The following is a 24,269-nucleotide window of genomic DNA, read 5'->3' as shown; positions in this document are numbered from 1 at the left end:
CCAACAGCACATTAAAAGGATCATACACTATGATCAAGTGGGGTTTACCCCAGGAATGCAAGGAATCTTCAATATATGCCAATCAATCAATGTGATACACCATGTTAACAAACTGCAGGAAAAAAACCATATGATCATCTCAATAGATGCAGAGAAAGCTTTTGACAAAATTCAACACCCAGTTATGATAAAAACCCTCCAGAAAGTAGGCATAGAGGGAACTTTCCTCAACATAATAAAGTCCATATATGACAAGCCCACAGCAAACATCATCCTCAATGGTGAAAAACTGAAACCATTTCCACTAAGATCAGGAAAAAGACCAGGTTGCCCACTCTCACCACTATTATTCAACATAGCTGTGGAAGTTTTAGCCACAGCAACCAGAGAAGAAAAACAAAAGGAATCCAAATCAGAAACGAGGAAGCAAAGCTGTCGCTGTCTGCAGATGACATGATACTATACATAGAGAATCCTAAAGATGCTACCAGAAAACTACTAGAGCTAATCAATGGAATTGGTAAAGTAGCGGGATACAAAATTAATGCACAGATACCTATTGCATTCCTATACACTAATGATGAAACATCTGAAAGTGAAATTAAGAAAACACTCCCATTTACCACTGCAACAAAAAGAATAAAATATCTAGGAATAAACCTACCTAAGGAGACAAAAGACCTGTATGCAGAAAATTAAGACACTTATGAAAGAAATTAAAGATGATACAAGTAGATGGAGAGATATACCATGATCTTAGATTGGAAGAAAAAACATTGTGAAAATGACTCTACTACCCAAAGCAATCTACAGATTCAACGCAATCCCTCTCAAACTACCATTGGCATTTTTCACAGAACTAGAACAAAAAATCCACACTTTGTATGGAAACACAAATGACCCCAAATAGCCAAAGCAATCTTGTGGAAGAAAAATGGAGCTGGAGGAATCAGGCTCCGTGACTTCAGACTGTACTACAAATTTACAGTAATCAAGACAGTATGGTACTGGCATGAAAACAGAAAGATAGATCAATGGAACAGGATAGAAAGCGCAGAGATAAACCCACACACATATCGTCACCTTATCTTTGATAAAGGAGGCAAGAATATACAGTGGAGAAAAGACAGCTTCTTCAATATGTGGTTCTGGGAAAACTGGACAGCTACATTTAAAAGAATGAAATTGGAACACTCCCTAACACCATACACAAAAATAAACTCAAAATGGATTAAAGACCTAAATGTAAGGCCAGACACTATCAAACTCTTAGAGGAAAACACAGGCAGAAGACTCTATTACATATATCACAGCAAGATCCTTTTTTGACCCACCTCCTAGAGAAATGGAAATAAAAAGAAAAATAAACAAATGGGACCTAATGAAACTTCAAAGCTTTTGCACAGCAAAGGAAACCATAAACAAGACCAAAAGACAACCCTCAGAATGGTATAAAATATCTGCAAATGAAGCAACTGACATAGGATTAATCTCCAAAATTTACAAGCAGTTCATTCAGCTCAATATCAAAAAAACAAACAACCCAAACCAAAAATGGGCAGAAGACCTCAATAGACATTTCTCCAAAGAAGACATACAGTTTTCCAACCAACACATGAAAAGATGCTCAACATCACTAATCATTAGAGAAATGCAAATCATACCACAATGAGGTATCACCTCACACCGGTCAGAATGGTCATCATCAATTAATCTAGAAACAATAAATGCTGAAGAGGGTGTGCAGAAAATGGAATGCTCCTGCACTGTTGGTGGGAATGTAAATTGATACAGCCACTATGGAGAACAATATGGAGGTTCTGTAAAAGACTAAAAATAGAACTACCATACGACCCAGCAATGCCACTGCTGGGCATAAACCCTGAGAAAACCATAATTCAAAAAGATACATGTACCACAATGTTCACTGCAGCACTATTTACAATCGCCAGGACATGGAAGCAACCTAAATGCCCATCGACAGATGAATGGGTAAAGAAGATGTGCCACAGATATACAATGGAATATTATTCAGCCATAAAAAGGAACAAAATTGAGTTATATGTAGTGAGGTGGATGGACCTAGAGTCTGTCATACAGAGTGAAGTAAGTCAGAAAAAGAAAAACAAATACCATATGCTAACACATATACGTGGAATCTAAAAACAATGGTACTGATGAACCTAGTGGCAGGACAGGAATAAAGACACAGACGTAGAGAACGGACTTGAAGACACACGTGGGGAAGGGGAAGCTGAGACGAAGTGAGAGAGGAGCATTGACATATATACCAAATGTAAAATGGATGGCTAGTGGGAAGCTGCTGCATAGCACAGGGGGATCAGCTCAAAGCTTTGTGATGACCTAGAGCGGTAGGGAGAGTGGGAAGGAGTCTCAAGAGGGAGGGGATACACGGATATATGTATACATATATACATGTATACATATAGCTGACTCACTTTGTTGTACAGCAGAAACACAACACTGTAAAGCAATTATACTCCTTTAAAGATGTAAAAAACAAAAAATTTAAAAAAGGAAAAGGTAAGTCATGAGATGTAATGTACAGCATGGTGACTATAGTTAATAATACTGTATTGTACATTGAAAATTGCTAAAAGAATAGATCTTAAAAGTTCTCATTACAAGACAAACTTGTAAGTATGTGTGGTGATGGATGTTAAGATTTATTTATATATACAAATATTGAATCATTATGTTATATACCTGAAACTAATATAGTGTTATATGTGAAACACATCTCAATAATAATATAAAACACTTCTGGAATTTGTTATCCATACTTATTTTTACTTACGGGTAGTTTGCAAACTGTAGTGTTCTCTAGTTGTGCGAAAGGTGTGGATCATGTGTGGGTTTTATTTGCTTTTTGTTGTTCTGTATAGTTTACAGAGGATGTATAAAGAGATTTGGGTTTTGGTGAGTTCCATTATTTCCAAAATTTTCCCCCTTAGCCAACTAACTTCAGGAATCCCCCATAATACAAAAGAGCAAAGGACGGCAGTATAGCACAAAGTTCTTTAGACTGTGATATGCCATTTCCACTTGATGGTGGTGCTGCTGGACTTGTACGTGGTGATAAAGTAACACCCAATTCATGGAGGTCAGTCTCTATTATGCCAAATCACAAGCCAAGACCTGTTTTTCAGAAGGAGGAGAATTATTTGCCTAAGATAACACAACTTTGTTTCAAATCCTAGAGGTCTTCATTGTTTTTACTATCAGAGATTATACATGCTTCACACACACATAATAATTAGTGACACATTTGAAGTATGTTGAACCCACTGAGTCAAAATTGGTGAAGTGAATAGCTGATTGCATTGCTGCCTTTACCACATGTGTTTATTTTGCCCTAGATCCCTACTCAAAACCCATTAACTTCTGGTCACTCAGTAAATACATCAGTGTACTTTTTCCTAATGTGCTTTTGTTTGGGTGTGGTTCACTAAAGATCTTCATTTTGTTTCAGAGAACAGTTATATGTCTTTTTACCTAAAAGAAATTTAGATAAAATATAGATGAATAGATAGATAAATAGATAGACTGATTTATCATGGAATTGTGTCTGAAGTAAAGGAAACTTTTAAAGTGTGATCTCGTATGTTTTCCTCATAATCATTTAGTTTTTTGTAATCCTTCCACAGTTTGGTGCGCAAATATAAGCACATACAAATGTTTTCTCCCTCTTTACCCAAAATACATCATAGGATCTTACACACATATTTCGGAACCTTACTCTTTTTCACATCTCTCGTTCTGTATTAGGAATAAAGAGTATTCTTATTCTTTTGTAAAACCTTTTATTGTGCACCAGTAAATTTATTATTTTATTTAATCAGTCCCCTAATGATGGGTATTTGGGTTACAAACTATTTCAATGAATAGTGTTTCACACATACCATTTTGTACACATATGCAAGTATATCCCAGAAGTAGGATTGCTGGATCAAAAGATTTAAGTATTTGTAATTTTGGATGATAGCTGCCAAATTGTTCTCTACACCAGTTTATAATCCCACCAGCAATGTATGAGAATGCTCATTTCCTTCAATGCCTCCAAAGGTTTAACAACCTTTTGAATTTCTGCAAATCTGAATTTTTAGTTTGCATTTTTCTTATGAGTGAGATAAAGCACCTTTTCAAACATTTAAGGGCCATCCGTCATCTGCCTTCATACATTTTGTCCATTTTCCTCTTGAGTGGATGATCTTTTTATTACTAGAGATTAGCCCTTTGTGAAACAATTCTCCATTATTGTTCATCATTTGTCTTTTGACACGACCCACGGCACTTTCTTGCCACACAGGCTTTCCTTTTTAAATTGGACTTACCAAATTTTTCTATTATGGCCTCTAGATTTTGGGTCATAGTTAGGGAAAACTCTCCCACTCCAATATTGTAAAAGAAAAACTAGAGAAGAGAGGTAAGGTTAAACTTTCTGCATAACCTTTCTGTTTACAAGGGATTTTATGCAAGCCAAGGGATCATGGCTACTTAGTAGAACATCTCAGCCACAACCCCTGGCACAAAATTGTACAAAGAATTTGATAAAGGACTGTCTTTAGAAGTGTTTCCCTGCCCAATGAGCTGCATGATATAGCTAAGAAACTTACCAATAATGGCTTGTGGTCGATAGCTTATTATAGAGCCTGTGCTACAAGAATTAATGCAGCAAATAATTAGTAGCTAATGTTCACAAGTCAAACGAAATTTCATATGCAGTATGAACAAAACTGCTCAACCATAACATCACAGAAAGAGACAGTGCTTGATATGAATGCACTGATTTATATATTTCTGGTTGAAGGAGGCAGAAGGAATGAAAAACCAGTACAAATGACTACTATATTCTTCATATAATTATACCTAAATAATAGTCTACCATTTGAGTGCCTTCTACTTAGCAAGTGTTTTACCTTTAACATTATAAGGTTTACCTATATCATGATTATACAGATTTGAAAGTATGGCTCAGAGAGATTAAAAAATGTGTACAAGTTCAAAGACCTGTTACTTGGCAGAAGTGGTAATCAAACCTGATGCCAAAGCTTATACGTTTCCCACCATATAACCATGGACCTCCAAATACACTATGTGGTCAGTAAGCTCTCTGAATTGTTTGTGATATACAACTGACCCTTGAAGAATGCAGGCATTGGGGGTGCCCACCCTCCAGCACCCATGGTTCCATACTGGCTGATTCAACCAACCATGGATGGTGTACTACTGCAGTACGTATTTATTGAAAAAATAATCCACGTATAAGTGGACCTGTGCAGTTCAAACGCATATTGTTCAAGGGTCAACTGTGTAATATTTTAAGTGAAAAAGTTATGTGTGAACTTGTAATTATTATTTGGTCCATTCCAAATGTTTCTATGAAAAACTAAATTGTCTGTTTATCTTCTGGCTTGCAATCTGAGTCACCTCTGCATCCCAAGGGTATTTCCACAGTAGCTAACGAAATAAATACTCGTTATGTTTGCTGAAGGAGTGATATGAACCTGTGAGTCACGGGAGTTAAAACTGTAAAATCAGATGTCAGAAAAAAATTAATGCTAGTTAAGTATAATGTCTATGCTCATTTAAATTAGAAGATCTAAGGCAGTAACCTGGAAAGTATTACATATAGTTAGATGGAATGAACTTTCTTTAGAGGATGAAAAAAGAAACTAATTTACTCTCCGATAACTTCTGCTAGGAAAAACTTTAGTAGAAGAAATATATGCAACTATTTCATATTCTATTAATGAAAACCATATACCCCATACAATGAGTTGATCAACAAAGTTAATGTCTGGTATTCTAAGAGGAAAGATTTTTGTCTCTATAAATTATGCAAACCATCATTAGAAACTGATTACAGATGTATACTGCTAAACTATTAAACAGTCCAAATAACCTGGATTCATTAATTATTCATAAAAAATGGAGGAAATGTCACTGGGTTCATGAAAAAAGTATTTCTATTGGCCCCTGAAAAGGACTTTTGTTACGTTTCACAAAACTATTAATTTTCTTTCTGCAGTATCCTTTGCTTTGGTCCCAATGAAGACACTGAGCCTACCAAGTAGGGGAAATTGTTCTCAGAAGGTCAAAGCGGTTGTGAGAGCTAATTTTTTTGTGCATACCAATAAACAAAAGTGAAACACGTGCATATTAGAAGCATCGTATATTTAATGTCAAAGAATTTGAATTCAAGTACAAAAATTAACACATGATTTCAACATTAAAGACCATAACACTTATTACTCAAAGAACTATACAGTGAATATCAAAAACACAAATGGAGCATAACTATAAAAACCTTAAATACATTAACAGCAAAATTATAATGTATTTCTACAACAAACAATTAACTAAAATATTTATAGTTATTTTCAAGGACCACAATGGTAGATTGCTTTTTCTTTAGTACTGCATAAAATCTGCATCTTAATCTTTTTGCCCTTCATTTCTTTCTACATAATAGTTAGATGCTTCTGTTCATATAATTGTTCTAATCGCTAATACAGATAGTGATCCTTGGTAATCAAATCTAGTGTAACCACTGTCTGCAAGTGCTTTAATACTTGAGAAACTCTATTTAGCAAAGTTACAATGAAAAAATTTAATGTAAACTTCTGGGTTCTACTGACCACTCAGGAATCAGAAGTTATTTAAAATCCCAAAAGTTTAAAAAGAACAGCAGTTTGTTATAACTTTATCAAGAGAAATCACTAAGTAACTTTTTAAACTTAGCATTTTTAAAAGTTTTACAATGGTAGGTTATTCTGAATTGTGACTGATATTTACTATGTTGAAATAAATATATAATTATCATTTTAAAACCAAATGTACAAACCCGATTCTAAAATAAAACAGTATTTTAATTTGCATGTTTTACAAGGAAACTTTCATACTCCTATTTATAATATTTTCTTCAGAAGAATGAGGCCTGATTGGAGATATATAGCCGCTGTCCAACATGGCTGCCATTAGCAAGTGATACTGTTGGTGACAAGGGATAGCTTGGATAAGAATAAGGCCTTGAAGTGTAAGGAAGCAGGCTGGGAGGCCAAGAAGAGAGGGTAGCACTAACAGGGGAAAGACTATTTATTGAGCTGCGACGGAAATTGTAGTCTGTAAATAAATACATAACAATTATGCTTCACATCTTTATGGTTACAAATTTAATTCAAAGAGACAAAGCATTAAAACTATAATCACAGTTTAACATAATGTTCTAACATTCAAAATCCTGATAATCTTATATTGCTGGTAAAGACTGTTTCAGCATTCACTGCATTGCAAATCCTGATAGTTTCATCAGTCAGTATTACGTAAACTTTCACTGACACAGTGCTTCAGAGATCTTACTAGAATGCATTCTTGGATATCTATTAATTGTTTTGTGTCTTTATGATCACCAAAAAAGAGAACCTCTGATTTCTCTTGCTCTATCCACAAGGAAACTCCTTTTAAATTTGGTACTGACACTAAGGGATCATCCAAGAAGAAAAGATATAAAACAGTGAATTCATATTTGCTTCTTTTTTGAAATTGTATTAGGTATCAAACCAGCAGACACATTTACCCCTGGACTGCAAAAACTGTCTAATATTTCATTATTTAAATACTAATGTAAACATTTATATAACCCCACAAACCAATTTAACATTAGAATCCTACTGGTACCATAAAACAGTAAAATGAATCATCTTTATAAAATAAACTTCAAGAAACCATTATCAACTTACAGTACAGAAAAATCCCAAAATTAAACCAAATTATTTCTTTAGAAACCAACACTTGAAATACTACTATTCCACAATAAACATTCATCTTATGTATGAATAATTTCCTGCTTCATTAGTTATAATGTTTATAGACGTCTGTGAGTACTAAAGACCAAATTTGCAAATCCTGTACTTTCCAAAAACTCAACTATGTTCTTTGGTGTAGAGTAAGCCAAGGGTGTGAAAATGACTATGAAGTGATTATTTACAAAAGGTATGGTGTTTCTAAGAACAGAAGAAATTAGATCATCTAATGCACAGGTAAAGTTTTTTCTATATTTTCCTGGTGCCATAAATGAGGCCTAAAAATGAATGTTAACTTAGTATTGTCATGGGACTTAGTATTAAGCCAACAGGAATGAGATCAACTGCAGGAGAATAAGCTCAAGCAACATCAGAAAGGACCTAGTTAAGAAAAAATAAAAATCAGTTAAATATAGGTTTAATTTCTAGCACTGTAAAACTCTAATTAGAATAATTTTATAACCTTTTTATTAATGGTACCATAAGATCAATAAAAGCAGTTTGTTCCAAGAAAACATAAATACATTCAAGGCATACAGTTCAAAATATTTTCAGTATTTTGAAACTGGATAAGGAATGACTTTGACACCATTTGCTTTTCTAATATCCAAAAGTAGGATAACTCTAGGTATTAGAGAACTTTTTTTCTTCTCTTCAAGGATCCACTTTGCCTGAAGCGTTATGGCATTGAGTATAAACAAAAACCTTAGTGTTCCTGATAATTCAAATAATTGCTAAAAAAAAAAAGTTCTGATTCTCTTCTTCTAAACATATCACACAAATACAATAAATTCCTTATTAAGCATGTATATATAACTAGCTCTTTCAAATTTTAACAGTGTGGTACAGACAACATGATTTAGAAGAACAGATCTTTAAATATTTATACTTCTGTATGTGGGGAAATGTAGTTTTCAGAGAAATCACTTTCACTTTGGGTTTATATTCATTCAAGATCTAATGCAGCCTACTCATGAAATGTGGATAAAAAAGAGATCTTCAGGAGATTTCACAAAGAAGATAGACGGACAACTGGCTACTAGCAGAGTGCTTATCAGGTCAGAAAATTTGTATTTCTGATATTCCCCTGATGTAAACCTTCAATTTCCAAATACCCTAATGGACTGTTTTATTCTCACATTTTTAAGGAGACTAAAAGTATAAAATTAAAAGTTCACTTTGATGACTTTATTCACAGAGGATAAATTAAGAAAACAATTTCCCCCTAATACTACAAAGATTAGGAAACGAAAAGCTTCAGATGTTTTATAAGCATTTCAAAAATATTTTTTTTACAAGTTAAGAATCTAAATATATTTGGGAAAACATCTGGGTGATTAGAAAATATAATACATGTCAAACTTGAGACAGTAACTGTGAGATAAACCTAGATGAACCATGTTTTCCCCTAACATACAACTTATATATCACAGACAATAAAAATCAGAAAACATCACTGATTCACAAATTAACAAATGAATTAAAATTCCTAACATATACTTACTTGCCCACCCCTGCTTTTTCTTCCCAATGAACATCCTTAGCTCTTCAATCCCACTGTTTCTGCCTCAGACTGGGATATTACTCCCCTTCCCCCCTCTTCTTAAGGGAATGATACAGAGCCAATTTCAGAATTTAAGTTTTTACACTGAGAATTATTCAACTGTCTTAATTAACACTTTCTAAATTGAGGTACAATTTACATACAATAAAATGCATACATCCTATGTGTTCATTTCAATGAGTTCTGATAACTGTATAAAGCTATGTAACCAACACCCAAAACAAGATATAAAACATGCCCATCAATCTAGAAGTTCCCATCATCCATTCCAGTCAAGAGCTCTTTGGAGGCAACCACTTTCTGATTTCTATCACTATAGCTTAGTTTTGACTGTTCTTGGACTTCATATAAAATGTATTCTTAAAGTATTTTTTTATGTCTTCTCTCAACATAATTTCTAAGATTCATTCATATTGTATGTAGCAGTAGCTTCCTTTTTATTGTTCAGTAGTATTCCATTGAATGAATATACTACAATTTCTTTATCCACTCACACTCACCTGCTGATAAAGATCTGGGTTGCTTCTAAATTTTGACTATTATGGATAAAGCTGTTATGCACATTCTTATACAAGTCCTTTTGTGGATATATATTTTCATTTCTTTGGGGTAAATAACTAAGAGTAGAATTGCTGGGTGGTAGGTTAGAGATAGATACTGCCGAACAGTGCATTGTGATCATTTTTACACTCACGTCAATAAAATATGAGAGGTCCAATTGCTCCAAACCCTCACCAACATTTGTTATTGCCAGTGTTTTTAATCATCGCTATTCCAGTGATATGAATGGTATCTCATTCTGGCTTTAATCTGGATTTCCCTTATGACTAATAACGTGTTCAGTGACCACTTGAACATCTTCTTTAGTAAAGTATCTGTTCAAGCCTTTTGATCATTCTTATTGGTTTTGCCTTTTTACCACTGATATCAATAAAATTTCTGACTAATTAGATTCTCTAAATCAAAATATTAAATAGCAATAGGTTGAGTCCTCGGAAGTCTCTAATTCAAACCACCTCTTTCACTGAAGAATTTTACAGACAAAAGATGGTTGATTAAGTGACTGTTCCATATTCCCACAGTTAGATGGAGAAAAAAACAAATTAAAAATTAGGCTTCCCAGTTCCTAGGAAAGTATTATTTCCACTTGATCAAGCATTTTACTCTGGCAATCTTCTCAAAACTGGGTTGAGAGAAAGCGTTTCAAAAGGTTGTTGTGCGTAGGGGGAGAGAAATAAAGTAGAGGGTGCTCTAAGCTACATGGCTTCTGCTTGAGCCTGCCCACGCCCACACTTCCCACTTAAATTCACACAGCTCTGCATTCCCTTGCTTTATATGCTAAACTTTTATGTAACACTTCATTTGAAGAAAAGGTCCTTTTAACGCTTTAATATAATTATGAGAGATAACATTTTGATCAAATCCTCTAAAATTTCATATTTATATGCTGAATGGATACATTTTTACAGAATAACTTTGACCTATATTAAGACCAGTAAATAGGCTTAACCTTAAGTGCCAATTCTAATCAAGCAGTAATCACTAAAAGGACCCTGGATTCCAAGGGATTCTGAAGCTGTGTCTGGAATGAGCAAGAAAGTGAGTAGTAACTGTAGCGCCACATCTGACATGGGCACAAGAGCAGAGCCTGGCAGCACATTCATCACCTGCTTGCCAGTCCCGCCTCTGCAGTGATTATAATTTGGTCTCCTACCTTTCTCTGTCCAGCACAAGAGATGAATACCACCAATATGTTCCTCAGTGAAAACTAAGCAATAGGTATATACTGATTTACTCTCTTCTCGTGTGTCCCTTTTTTGTTTCTAATTCTCTTACACCTCTTGACCGAACATCACAGATTCTCTAGCTGCTTTTGTTTCATATGAAGAGGGGGAAACCCTTAATAGACACCTTAAAGTGAGTTCAGTTGAAAGCGTTTTCTCACACTAATCTTTTTCTTTTAGTTTCTGACCAGATATTCTTTAAACTAATTTTCCATTAGAAAGTAAATTCTTCATAATTGGTTTTTTTCTTTTCCTTGTTAGCTCTGAGTTCTACCTTCACACCCACCCCCTCTCTTTTTGATGCACCTTTTTAAAGTGTACAATTCAGTGGTTTTTAGTATATTCACAAAGTTGTGCAACCAAACTCCACTTTCCAGAAATTTTCATCACCCTCAACAGAAACTCTGTACTTACTAGCAGTCGCCCCCCATTCCCTCTCCACCAGACCCAGCAACCACTAATTTTTCTGTTTCTATAGATTTGCCTACTCTGGATTTTTCATATAAATGGAATCATATAATTTATGTGGTCTTTTTTAACTGGCTTCTTAGCATAATATTTTCAAGGTTCATCCATGTAGTATGTATCAGAACTTCATTCCTTTTTATAACCACTGTATGGAGATACTGCATTTTGTTTATCCATTCATTAGTCAATGGACATCCAGGTTGCTTCCACCTTTTGGCCATTAGGAATAATGCCGCTAAGGAATAATATGCACAAGATTTTGTGTGGACATATGTCTTCAATTCTCGTGAGTAAATAACTAGGAATGGAATTGCTGGGTCATATGGTAAACTCTACTTTTAACTTTCTGAGGTATTGCCAAGTATTTTCCAAGGCAGCTGTACCATTTTAACACTTCCAACAGCAATGTATAAGGGTGAATTGAAGCACCTGATATTTTGACCTATGAAATACATTTCCCACCTTAATACACATTTTAAGTATTTCTTTAGATTTCTATGAGATCTTTATAAAAATTTTTGAAAAAATTTCATTTTACCATTTTATTATTTCAATTTCTAACATTCCAAGAGTCATAACTATAACTCAATAACTTTCTTTTACTGAACCACCGAATTTCATCTGCAAAACAAGTTTTTGGTAACAGTATTTATTATACATACCCAGAATATAAAATACAGCTGGGTTCAAACACAGAGATTTACAAAAATCATCTGTATTAGAATATTATTAACATTTATTATTTTGTACTTTCTCCTAGTACTGAAGACTAAGAGCTAACTATAAGGCAGAGGAAAGAATTTTCAGTATTGGTAATTATTAAGCAACTTATAACCTATGAAATATTTAAAAATCATTAACTATAAATTTTTAAGTGATACTTTTGGCTGGAATACACTAGTATTATCAAATTTACTGGCATTTTTACTTCATTTACTTTCCCTACTTCGATTTTTAAAAAGTATTTTTATTGTCTACTTAATTTTTCCTATCAGGTGACTGACAGCAAAGGGCAAAAAGTAGATGGGCAATGACCAACATTTTTTCTAAGACTAGGCCCACAGGGTAACTCAGGCCACTATTTCTGTTTTAAGATGATTTATAGGAGGGTTTGAGTATGATAATCTTAGCAACAGGTGGCTGGATAAGAAAATTATTGTTTGTAACTGTTTCCTTATAAGGTTCTAGTTAATTAGTTCTCTGATTTTACTAGATGATTATATTTTTCAGATTCAATTTTGGGGAAAAAATCATCTATTTCTGTTTTCAACTAAATTATTTTTTTAATTTACAACGTATTTTCCCATATAATTTTGAAAGAGTGATTTGGATTTTAAATTCTCACTCTGAAACTTCGATATTGTATAACAATCATAAACATATACTTTGTCAGATATCAGTACTTTTATTTTTAAGAAATTACAGCCATTTCATTCTAAATTATCTCTAAAGATTGTAATTTAAACTTTAAAAACAAGGATTTGAAATCCTAGAAAATGCAAACTAATGTCACTATAGTGACAGCAATCAGTTCAGTGGTTGCCTAGAAAAGAGTAGGAGGAATGGATTATAGTAGAGGTGAAAGAAATGTTTATTTTCTTGATTTTGGTGTCATTTCACAGACTTATACATAAAGCAAAACTGACCAAAGTGTACACTTTAAATATGTGCATTTTATTGTATTTCAATTATACCTCAAAAAAGTTATAAAGAAATCCCAAGTGTTTCTCTAGGTTAGTTTAAATGTGTCTCAAACTATATCCCACACAATTCAAGTACCTTGTCAAAACAAGAATCCCTTAGGCCAAAAATAATTGGGAAAATTTTAAGAAAGATGGGTTTAACAGCTAAACAAATTGCTACTGCAATTATTCAGGATGCTAACATGCATTATGATTTCTAAGGGGAGTGTATATAGTACATGGTTCTTCCCAAACTTGACCATAGAAACAGTTACTTCACTCAACAACTTGGCAAATCAGTTTGGGAAGAACTCTTAATAGGGATACTATATAATAGGAAAACATTAAAAACAAATCAGAAAAATTCTTAAAATACATTAAACACAGCAATTACAAACTCAAATGCCTTCAGAGTCCAAGATGTAACAAACTCAAAAACTCAAAAGAACTCAAAAAGAACTCAAGAACTCAAAAAGAAACAAATATAAAACAAATGCTGTCCAGCTATTTGTACTGAAATGAAACACAGCTGCTTTCCTTTCAAAAAACTGAAGAGACCAAACAAACCATATCAAGAGCGTCCAGTTTGCTACCTTTGTATTAAGAGATTGAATTAACATCAAATTCCTTTCCATGCTAGTTTCTATACCATTTTGGAAAGAGAGGAATAAAAGAGCAGCCTATGAGAGGGAAAATTATGATCCAAGCTATAGCAAACTAGGATTGTAACCTACTCAAGAACATACGGATTACTACCCAGGGAACTACAACATTCTTTTTGCCTCTACATGTAAAAAGGAGTTTGGATAGTAATAATCTTTACTCAAACTTATTATAAACTACCTTTAGCTTTCTACTAAAACTTATCCTTCTCAGTACCATGTTGGAAAAACTAAACAGTGAATCCTAATAAACATAACTTTTATTCTAAATTGTATCAATAATAATTTTGGTTTAGTAAGTTTGAAAAAACTAGAGTTCCATTTTTAAATAAGTTTGAGAAATTCTGGGTAATCTACTTTATAATACACTCATTGCAACTACATCCACCTTAATACTCTTTGCCATCCTGGTGGTTCACAATGTACACACTAGCATGTTAAAAGTTTTCAGTAGACCTGAAATATAGAAGTCAGTTTAACTCTTTAAAACTTTGCTTAATGCATCTATAATTAACAAAACTATAATAATTAAAAACTTTCACAAGGTTTCATTGAACAACTTTAACTATTTCTTCTTAAAACCGTAAGAAGAATAATTTATAACTGGCTTTCTGGAAACTAAATATATCACTTAATATTCCTAAGAGACTTTTTCTTACCTGTTTATTTTCTCCGAATTCTTCTACATAAGTCCAGGCTGAAGAGACTGTGTTCCCTGTCTGTAAGCAGTGAAGACAGAAAAGAATTGAGTCTTTAGACTGATGTTATCCCTTATCTTGGAAGTGCATGGAACCCTTGATAACTTTAGGTAAAAACTATTTGATCAGTAAATATGAAAATAAATTTAGAGGAAAAGAAAAAAGTGATAGTTATTTCTGAAGTTCTGCAAAGATGAACAAAGAGAACAGTATTTTGATTTTGGAATGAAAATTATGAGTGAATACATTAACAGAAAAAACATATCTTTCTATACAAATTAAGTCCTTATTAGTTGGTTTCTCCAAGAAGTACTACTCTACCAATAAAATAAGAAAAGGATTTTAAAAACAACTGAGATTGCCCAATTTTTGATAAGCAGAAAGCCAAAGAATCTAAGTGAATTTGAAAAATATCAATATCCTTTCTTTCCATCTTAAAAAGAAATAAATGATCAAAATAATACAAACCATAAAAAATATCTGGGTTATTAACAGCTAAACTTTAGAAGCCTAGTTTAGCCATATATAGTACAACTCTGGACATCCATCCATTTTGGTGGATCTCTCTTCATAGGAATGTATATCCAAAGCTATGCTAAGAAACTGCATTAGAGTATGAACAAATGAAAAATGTTTGATGATCCACATAAAACTACAGATTTTTAAATACCCATCTTGAAGATAACTCAGCAGAAAAAAGTCACCGTATTTTCTGAGTTTTACATAATGAAATAGGTAATTTAATCAACCCCCCCCCCCCCCTTGAAATAGGTAATTTAATCAACCCCCCCCCCCAGTGAGAACTATAACACCTAGACAATTATTAAAAGCAAAACTACCTAGATGAAAGCACTGAGAATGGCCAAGACTGAAGAATTGTGGGACTGTGATCTTAGACAAGAAACCCAAAGAGGTGTGCACGTCTTCTGGAGGTGTGTTTTGCCTAGGAGGGTTGGCCAATTCTAAAGAATCTGAAAGGCAAGGGAAGATGGCAAGAGACAGACAAATTTCTGAGGATAAGAGGACAAAAACTGGAACTGAGGAGCTACTGATGAGGCAAGTCTGGAACCGTGAATAAAACTGAACCAGAAGTAGACCAACTTTAATGATGATTAAATTCAAATCTTCTCAATCCCTGCCTGGATTAAGACAATCTGGGATTGCCAGTCCTTTGGTCACCTTTCTGAAGCAAAAATAAATCCTCTCTGAATAAAGTTAACAGCATGTTCGCTTTCAAATTATCTCCACATTTTTTCATATACAATATCTGGAATTCAATTGAAAAGAACCAATCAAATAAAGAGATACAATGCGACCTAAAAGCACAAGAAACAAAAGTCAACAGTAAAAGATCTACAGGAAATGTAGATAAAGTTTTCAGAACTAGATATTAAAATAATTATGACTAATATACTCAAGGAAATAAAAGACAAACCTGAAAATTTTGGAGGGAAAGTGTAAATCATAAAAAAATGTCAAATGAAATTTTAGAACTGAGAAATAAATTCAAATAATGGTTTTATCATGTTAGACACAGATGAAAAAAAGAATTCATGAACCAAAAGACAGGTCTGAAGAAAATATGCAAACTAAACATACAAAAGAATGGAAAAGAACAGAAAGAACATAGTAGATAAATGGGATACAGTAAAATGGTCTAAGAAATGTATAACTGGAGTGCCATATAGAAAGGATAGACAAAATGGGACAAAAGCAATATATGAAAGCAGAATCACTTAGAACTTTCTAAAACAAGTGAAAAACACTGATCCACAGATTTTAGAAGTGGTGAAAGTGCCAAGTAAGATAAAAACTAAGAAAGCTACACGTAAGTCTATCACAGTAACACTTGTGAAAATCACAAGAGAAAATGTTATAAGTAGCTGGGGGGGTGGGGAGGTTTACAATAAAGGAGTAATAAGCAAATTATAGCTGACTTCTCAACAGAAACAACGGAAGCCAGAAGACAGTGAGTGGAATTAATAGCCTCAAAGAATTAAAGGAAAGTAACTGCTGATCTAGTAAAAATACCCTTTCAAAAGGCAGGTGAATTAAAGACATATTCAGGCAAACAAAACTGAGGTAACCTGTCATAGGTATATTCATACCAAAGAAAACACAAATGAATGTTCTTTGAGCAGAATAAAGAAATAATCATAGTTGACACATAGGAGGAAATAAAGAGCAAAGGAAATGATATATAAATGGTAAATGAATACTAATCTATATTAACTAAACACTATTATAATTAGGTATGTGGGGAGTTAAAACATAAAACTTAAAGACATATAGAAATATCAAGACACTACACAAAACTGGAAGAGAAAATTTAAAAAGTTAAGAGTGTACTAAGGTCCTTGCACTGTCTGGAATGGAATAAAAGCACTAATTAATATTAGATTTCAGTGAGTTAAGAATACATGTTGGAGTCTACAGGGTAATAACTAAAAGGATAATAAAGACTCTATGACTAATACAGCTAAAAGAAGAAGAGAGAAAAGGGCAAATAATTCATCAAAAGAAGGCAAGAAAGGAGAAAAGGGAAATAGAATAGGGACACAGAACAAGGAATAGAAAGCAAATGGCAAGACAACAGACTTAATTCTAAGCATTTCAATAAGTATATTCAGTTCAAGCTGAGCAAACTCAAAACACAGACTTTCAACAAAAACAAACTTCAGCAACAACAACAAAACCTAACCATATATTGGGCTCATCTTAAGACTAAGATTCAGGGAAAGTAAAAGTTAAAATATAGAAAAAAATACACATGCAACCCTAATCAAAAGAAAGCTTGTAAGTCTATGTTAATATCAGAAAAAGTATTCTTTAAGGCAGGAATGCATGATAGAGACAGAATGACACAGTATAATAATAAAAGGTACACTTCACCAGAAAAATATAACAATTCTAGATTTCTATGCACCTAATACACAACCTCAAAATATAAAAAGCAAAAACTGACAGAACCAAAAGGAGGAAAAGATAAATTTGTAGTCATAGTAGGTGATTTTCATGACCCTCTCATAGTAATAGAATAAGCAGGCCAAAAAAACATGAAAGATAAAGAAATTTACATATAATTAGTAAACTTGGCCTAATTTATATTACGAGTTGAACTGTGTGCCCAAAAAAGATATATTGAAGTCCTAACCCCTAGTACCTCAGAATGTGACCTTATTTGGAAATTGGGTAACTGCAAATGTAATTAGTTAAGATGAGGTCATACTGGAGTAGGGTGGACCCTTAATCTACTATGATTGATAACCTTATAGGAATAGAGAAACACAGAGAGGAGAATGCCACATAAAGACACAGGGACACACAGGGAGAAGATAACCATATCCAACACAGGCAGAGATTGGAGTAATGCATCTATAAGCCAATGAACTAAAGGACTACTGGCAAACACTGGAAGCTAAAAGTGGCAAGGAAATTCTCCCCTACCAGCTTCAGAGGGAACACGGCCCCAACAACACCTTGATTTCTGATTTCTAGCCTCCAGAACTGTGGGACAATAAATTTGTGTTGCTGAAGCCATCCAGATTGTGGTACTTTGTCACAGCAACCCTAGCAAACTAATACACAGCAATTAACAACTGAAAACACATTCTTTTTAAGCAGGCATGAAATATTTACTTTAATTGGTCATTAAAAAACAAAAGACAAAGGACTGAAATGATACATAATATACTTTCCAATCATAGTAAAATAAAAACAATGTAAGTATAAAAATCATCCTATGTTTAGAAATTTATACTCGTGAAAAGAAATCAAAATATTTTCAAAAAGATGATGATAAAAATAAAGTACATCTAAACATATGTGATGCAACTATAACCACACTTAAGAGGTCAATTTGTAGCCTGGAAATGCATACAATGTAATAAAAGAAAGGCTGAAAACTCTAAACTAAGATGGCTTCTTAAATGATATTCCACATATCCAAAAAATAACACCAATCTTAAACAAACTCTCCCACAGAATGGTAAAAGAGAAAAAACTTCCTAATGTTTTTATGAGGAAAAGTATGGGTCAATCTTATGAATGAACATAGATACAAAATCCTAAAGAAAGTATCAAAAATCAAATTCATCAATACATAAAAAGGATAATGTACCATGACCAAACTGGGTTTATTTCAGAAATGCAAGACTGATGTCACATTCAAACATCAATCAATGCAATTCACCACATTAAAAGAATAATAGACAAAATGATATAATTATCTAAATAGATACAGAAAAAATTCATCACCCATTTGTGATAAAACCTCTTAACAAACTAGGAAGGGACTTGAAGGGACTATTCTTACTGTGATAAAGGGCTTCTATAATAAAAACCACAGCAAACATCATACCTTAATGGAGAAATATTGAAAGTATACAAGGATGCCTTCTATCATTATTTGTATTCAAGACTGGACAAGTGGTTCTAGCCAGTGCAATAAGGCAAGAGAAAAAAGAAAAGTATAAGGATAGAAAGGAAGACAAAATTTCTCATTATTTGCAATTGACATGACTGTGTATACAGAAACATTTTAAATAATGTAGAGCCAAAACAAACCATTATACTCAAATGTTTTATTCAATACATAAAAAATAAATTGTATTGATATAAACAGGAACAGTCATAAATAGAAAAGGCACCTTTTACAATGGCATTGCAAAACATTAAATACCTAGGAATAAATCTAATAAAAAATGTAGGAGATATTTAAACAAATATTTATGTTTAGAGAAATTAAAGGAAGTCTAAATAAATGGACAGATCTATAATTTTCATGGATCAGGAGGCCCAATACTATGAAAATGTCATTTCTTCACAAATTGAGCCACAGGTTCAATTCAATTCCAATCAAATTCCCAGTAGGATTTTTTCAGTAAAAATTTACAATCTGATTCTAAAATTCATGTGGAAATATAAGGGCTGTGATGAGTCAAGATAATTATGGAGAAAAAAGTTGGAAAGATATTCTCTACCAAATATTAAGATTTTCACAATTAACACACTGTAATAAAATCAATCAGTGGAAGAGAATACAGAATGTATAGTAAGACTTATATATATATGTTTGTGTATATAAGTATGTGTATGTGTGTATACACACATACATACAATACATACTTCACAACCTCACTAAATTTGAAAGATAAAAATAAAGTTTCCAGAAGATAATACAGGAGACTATTTTATCACTTCAAGGTAAGCAAAGATTTATTAAGCAGGGTACAAACAGCACTAACTTTAAAGACTGATAAATTGAACCACACTAAAATTAAGAACTTCTGTTTTTTTCAGAGTATCATGAAGAGAGTAAAAGGTAAGCCACAAGTGGAAGAAGGTATCTGTTAAAGTATATCTCCAACAAAGGGCTTGTATCTTAAGTAATAAAGAAAAAAAACAGATGACCCAATACAATAAAGGGACAAGAGACTTAAATCAAGAGACACTTCATCAAGAGGATATCTTAATGCCCTAAAACCCTATTAAAAGATGCTCACTAATATTACTAAATAGTGATATAGAAGTTATAATCTCAACGAGACAGCAATATATACTAACCAGAATATTCAATATTAAAAGACTGATAATACCCAAGGTATTGACAGGGTTATGTATGGAACAACTGAAACCCATGTGCTGCTAATAAAGTGTAAATTGGTATAATCACTTTGGAAAACTGTTTGGCATTATCTACTCAAGTTTTAAAACCATGACCTACCACTTTCACTCCTATGTATTCAACAGAAATACATGCAAGAACACCATGTACAAGAATCTTCACAGCATCATTATCTCAAACAGCCCAAACTGAAAGCACTCAAATTTCTAACAACAGAAACAGCAAATAAATTCTATGATTTCGATTGAATCCTTACATTGATGAGAGTGAATGAACAGTACTGCTACATGTAACAACATGGGCCAATCTCATAAACATAATGTCAAAATAAGCCAGACAAAAGTTTACAAAATTTTGTACAAATTTCAACAACAGAAGTAGTCAGAAGACTGGTTTCCTTGGGAACAGAGAGAGTAATATCTGAGTGGGGGTACAAAGGAGGCCTCTAGGGTATTGATTGATATTTTATGTCTTCACCTAGTGGTTACACTGATGTGGTCCCTCTGTGGCAATTCACAAAGCTTTCAGTTATGAATTGTGCACTTTTCTGTTTGTATGTAATGTAATAAGTTATAAAAAAAGAGGAATTAGAACATACACATAGACGCAAGAGGGAAGACATATGGGAACAGATGTATATGTATAGCTGATTCACTTTGTTATAAAGCAGAAACTAACACACCATTGTAAAGCAATTATACCCCAATAAAGATGTTTAAAAAAAATAAAATTAAATTAAAAAAAAGAACATACACATGAGAAGTTGATCATTTATAATTATAAAAAATTAAACCACTTAATAAAGTTACTATCAATACAGAATAAGATATAAAAGAAAAATGATTCAAAGTAACTTTAAAAAACTGTAATGGTGATTGATTTTCAGTAGAGATGCTAAATGGAATTACTATTAAATATGGAACAAGTCTTCCTTCCAAAATGCCTTCACAGACTACCACCTGGACCTGGAGTTTTAAGAATTAGTTTTCTGTTAATCTTTAAGTTGAATGAAATCAAGTTCAACAGGAAAAAAATGCTGGGATTTCAATTACTGATATAGGACAATTACATTTCTGTTAATAAATATACAGAAGAGATGGTGAAAACCTATCAGCAGAACCTCAGTTTAATATCAAACACAAGGTTACTACTGGTGCTACAGTCCAGTTTAATCTGCCATTTATTAGTGTTGTTCCTTTAAAAAAAGACATATATTCCGATAAATTATTTTGAATGAGATTATTCAGTAATCAAGATACAGAAAGAGGCCAGGAAAAGGTATATTGAAAGTCAAGAATAAGAATAGGATACATTAAACTTCAAAGGTCAGAGACAGGATCTTGTTTTCTGAAAACTGAAATCATTGGATATGTTATTTTACTCTTCTGCTATGTAGGAATAAGAGCCAAAAGAATGATAAACTATGTATAATTTCCACTAATTAGGATTCTAATTTTCATTATACTCATGAAGACATGACACTGTAGAACTATGACTTGTTCTGTAAAGATGTGATGAAAAGTTTTAAAAGTCACTTAAAACTAAATGTTACAAGTATATTCTGTATCTTTGAAGATTTTACTGGTTTCAGTTTGAAGAAGATTTCCATATACATTTTATAGTAAATGGTATGAAGATGAAAAGCTGTTTTTCAGACTCTCGGATGTATCATACTGCTATTTCTTCTTCTGAAAATAGAAAATGACTAAATGCACAGGATTCCAGTATATCCCAAATAAGACTGCTATATTAGCATCCTGAATTTTCAGGGCTTTTCCTGCCTTTAGGAAACTAAACTGAAACAACTCCATCACCTAGGTCTATACCTGTGTAGAAGAATGAAGAAATGCAATGCTAATATAAACTAAGTTTAGAAATAATACACAATAAGCTATTGCCAATTATTTTCCACTTGTGAAGTCCTAACAAATGGCACTAAATAGAACTGTAGATTACAGAAGCTATCATAATGTTCATTAAAATAATAATAATATTGTACGTAATACAATCCATTATATTCTACACTACATTTTGTTGACAGAGATAAAAACATGAAGTTTTTCTCAGATAATTTAAAATCAACTACTACAACCATACTCTCCTGTTCTTCCAATATCCAAATTTCATTCATATATATACATACAGACACACACAATACATATCTATATATTCAATATAAAATAACCCACGACTCAGTCTATATTTCAAAGGTTTCACTATTTTAAAACACTTTATCAGCCTTCTAAAAATTAGTTACTGTTCATTTCTACTTCAGTGAAATATAAATATATATCATCCTGTTAAGCACCATTCATAATCTGACTGTGTGTCTGCACCTACCAACTCTATATCTCAGATATTTCTTTTTTAATCCTTTCTTCTTTCTGCTCAAAGCACAGCCAAACTTTATCTTTCCTCGGAATTTTATCTTTTAATCTTACAGAATGTAGATCACTTTCAATTATTTGAAAAGCACCACGTGCTGAGTATTAAAGGAGGAGATAGTACTGACCTATAATAAATGAAGGACATAATAACAACAATTTAAAAAAATATATGTACAAAGTCCCCTGGCTTTATAATCCTAATGGATCAAAACTTTATAATAGTAAATAAACAGTAATATAAAAATTACTAAACTGTTGAGTAATATTATAAAGAACAAATCATTCTCAGTTACAATGTCCAAGAAAAGCTTTGTATAACAGATAAAGTAGATAAAAGTAGAATAATATTCCAAGCAGAGTAAGCAGCACTAGGAAAAGTTTGGAAACACCAATGAGCATGGCAAGTTCAGATAATCAAAGCAAGAGGTATTATCTATGGTTAGGTAAGATGGGGCCAAACAACAGAGCATCCTGAACAGGAGAATGTGGAGTTCAGAGGACTTTATTACATTACAATGGCAAGCCACTGTAGGTTCCTGAGCAAGGAAATAATGATGAAAAAGAATAATCAGGGCTTCCCTGGTGGCGCAGTGGTTAAGAGTCTGCCTGCTGATGCAGAGGACACGGGTTCGTGCCCCGGTCCGGGAAGATCCCACATGTCGCAGAGCGGCTGGGCCCGTGAGCCATGGCCGTTGAGCCTGCGTGAAAAAGAATAATCAGACCTAACTGGAGCGATAAATTATGTTGCTGAATTACAAAATGAGACGTTTGGAGTATAATCAAAAAGCAAAATGAGAATACCAAGCAACAAGAGACCATGAAATAGACGTAGACAAACTTTGCCTATTTGAAATTCTGTCTAGCATCTAATGGAGGGGAAAAAACACATATCTTCTGCCACCTTGACACATATACCATCAGCTGGCAATGCTTATCCTAAACTTAAAAATCTCAAAGCTACAATGTAAACAAGCTATGTTCACAAAATCTTTGTAGCTCAGAATGATTCTTCCAGGATTCAGACAGATGTCCTAGGTCCACACTACATGGAGTGGTCTGGTATATGGGTTTGTTGGACTAGTGGAGATAAAATTGTCTCTGAAAAGGAGATAAAGTATGACACAAAAGCCCATTACACTATATTTTAAGTTTTAGAAGAATAACTTGCCAATAATATTCCATGAGTTCACAGCCTGTTATCAAAAGTTTAACATTAGACAAGGTCAGTTTTTCACTGGGATCATGTGAAGTTAACAAAGAATAGCAGTTAAGAGCACAGCCTCTTAGCCAACTGGGGGATCCTGGGCAAATTATTCAACCTACTGAAGCCTTGGTTTCTTCATTTGTTAGAAAAAAGAAAGTGAAGACATTAAAATAATATCTATAGTACCTCAAAGAATTGACAGAATAATGCAGTATCATGTAAAGGCATTAAGCACAGTACCTAACATACAGTTAAGTGCTCAAAGAATCTTAACTATTATTATTACTAATAAAATTCATTATTATAAATAACTGGAAAAATCTGTTGTCTTGGATTTGTTTTCTGAGTATTATTCTTCGATACTTATA

The 24,269-nt window shown here is 33.1% G+C and overlaps 1 protein-coding gene across 1 annotated transcript in view; it reads right to left on the bottom strand.

Annotated features, from left to right (window-relative positions):
* Positions 1-6,185: 6,185 nt before the first annotated feature.
* The window catches only part of RBM46 (RNA binding motif protein 46), a 32,545-nt gene continuing 14,461 nt past the window's right edge, over positions 6,186-24,269 (bottom strand). The window contains exon 4 of the mRNA XM_024731768.1: positions 6,186-7,146. Coding sequence (XP_024587536.1) covers positions 6,947-7,146 — 200 coding nt within the window. The 3' untranslated portion in view covers positions 6,186-6,946. The remainder of the gene's footprint in view (positions 7,147-24,269) is intronic.

Source organism: Neophocaena asiaeorientalis, unplaced genomic scaffold (genome assembly GCF_003031525.2).
Source record: "Neophocaena asiaeorientalis asiaeorientalis breed wild unplaced genomic scaffold, Neophocaena_asiaeorientalis_V1.1 scaffold938, whole genome shotgun sequence".
In the NCBI taxonomy this organism is placed as follows: domain Eukaryota; kingdom Metazoa; phylum Chordata; class Mammalia; order Artiodactyla; family Phocoenidae; genus Neophocaena; species Neophocaena asiaeorientalis.
Note: the sequence above shows the minus strand (reverse complement) of the source record. Positions and strands in the feature narration are given on the sequence as shown.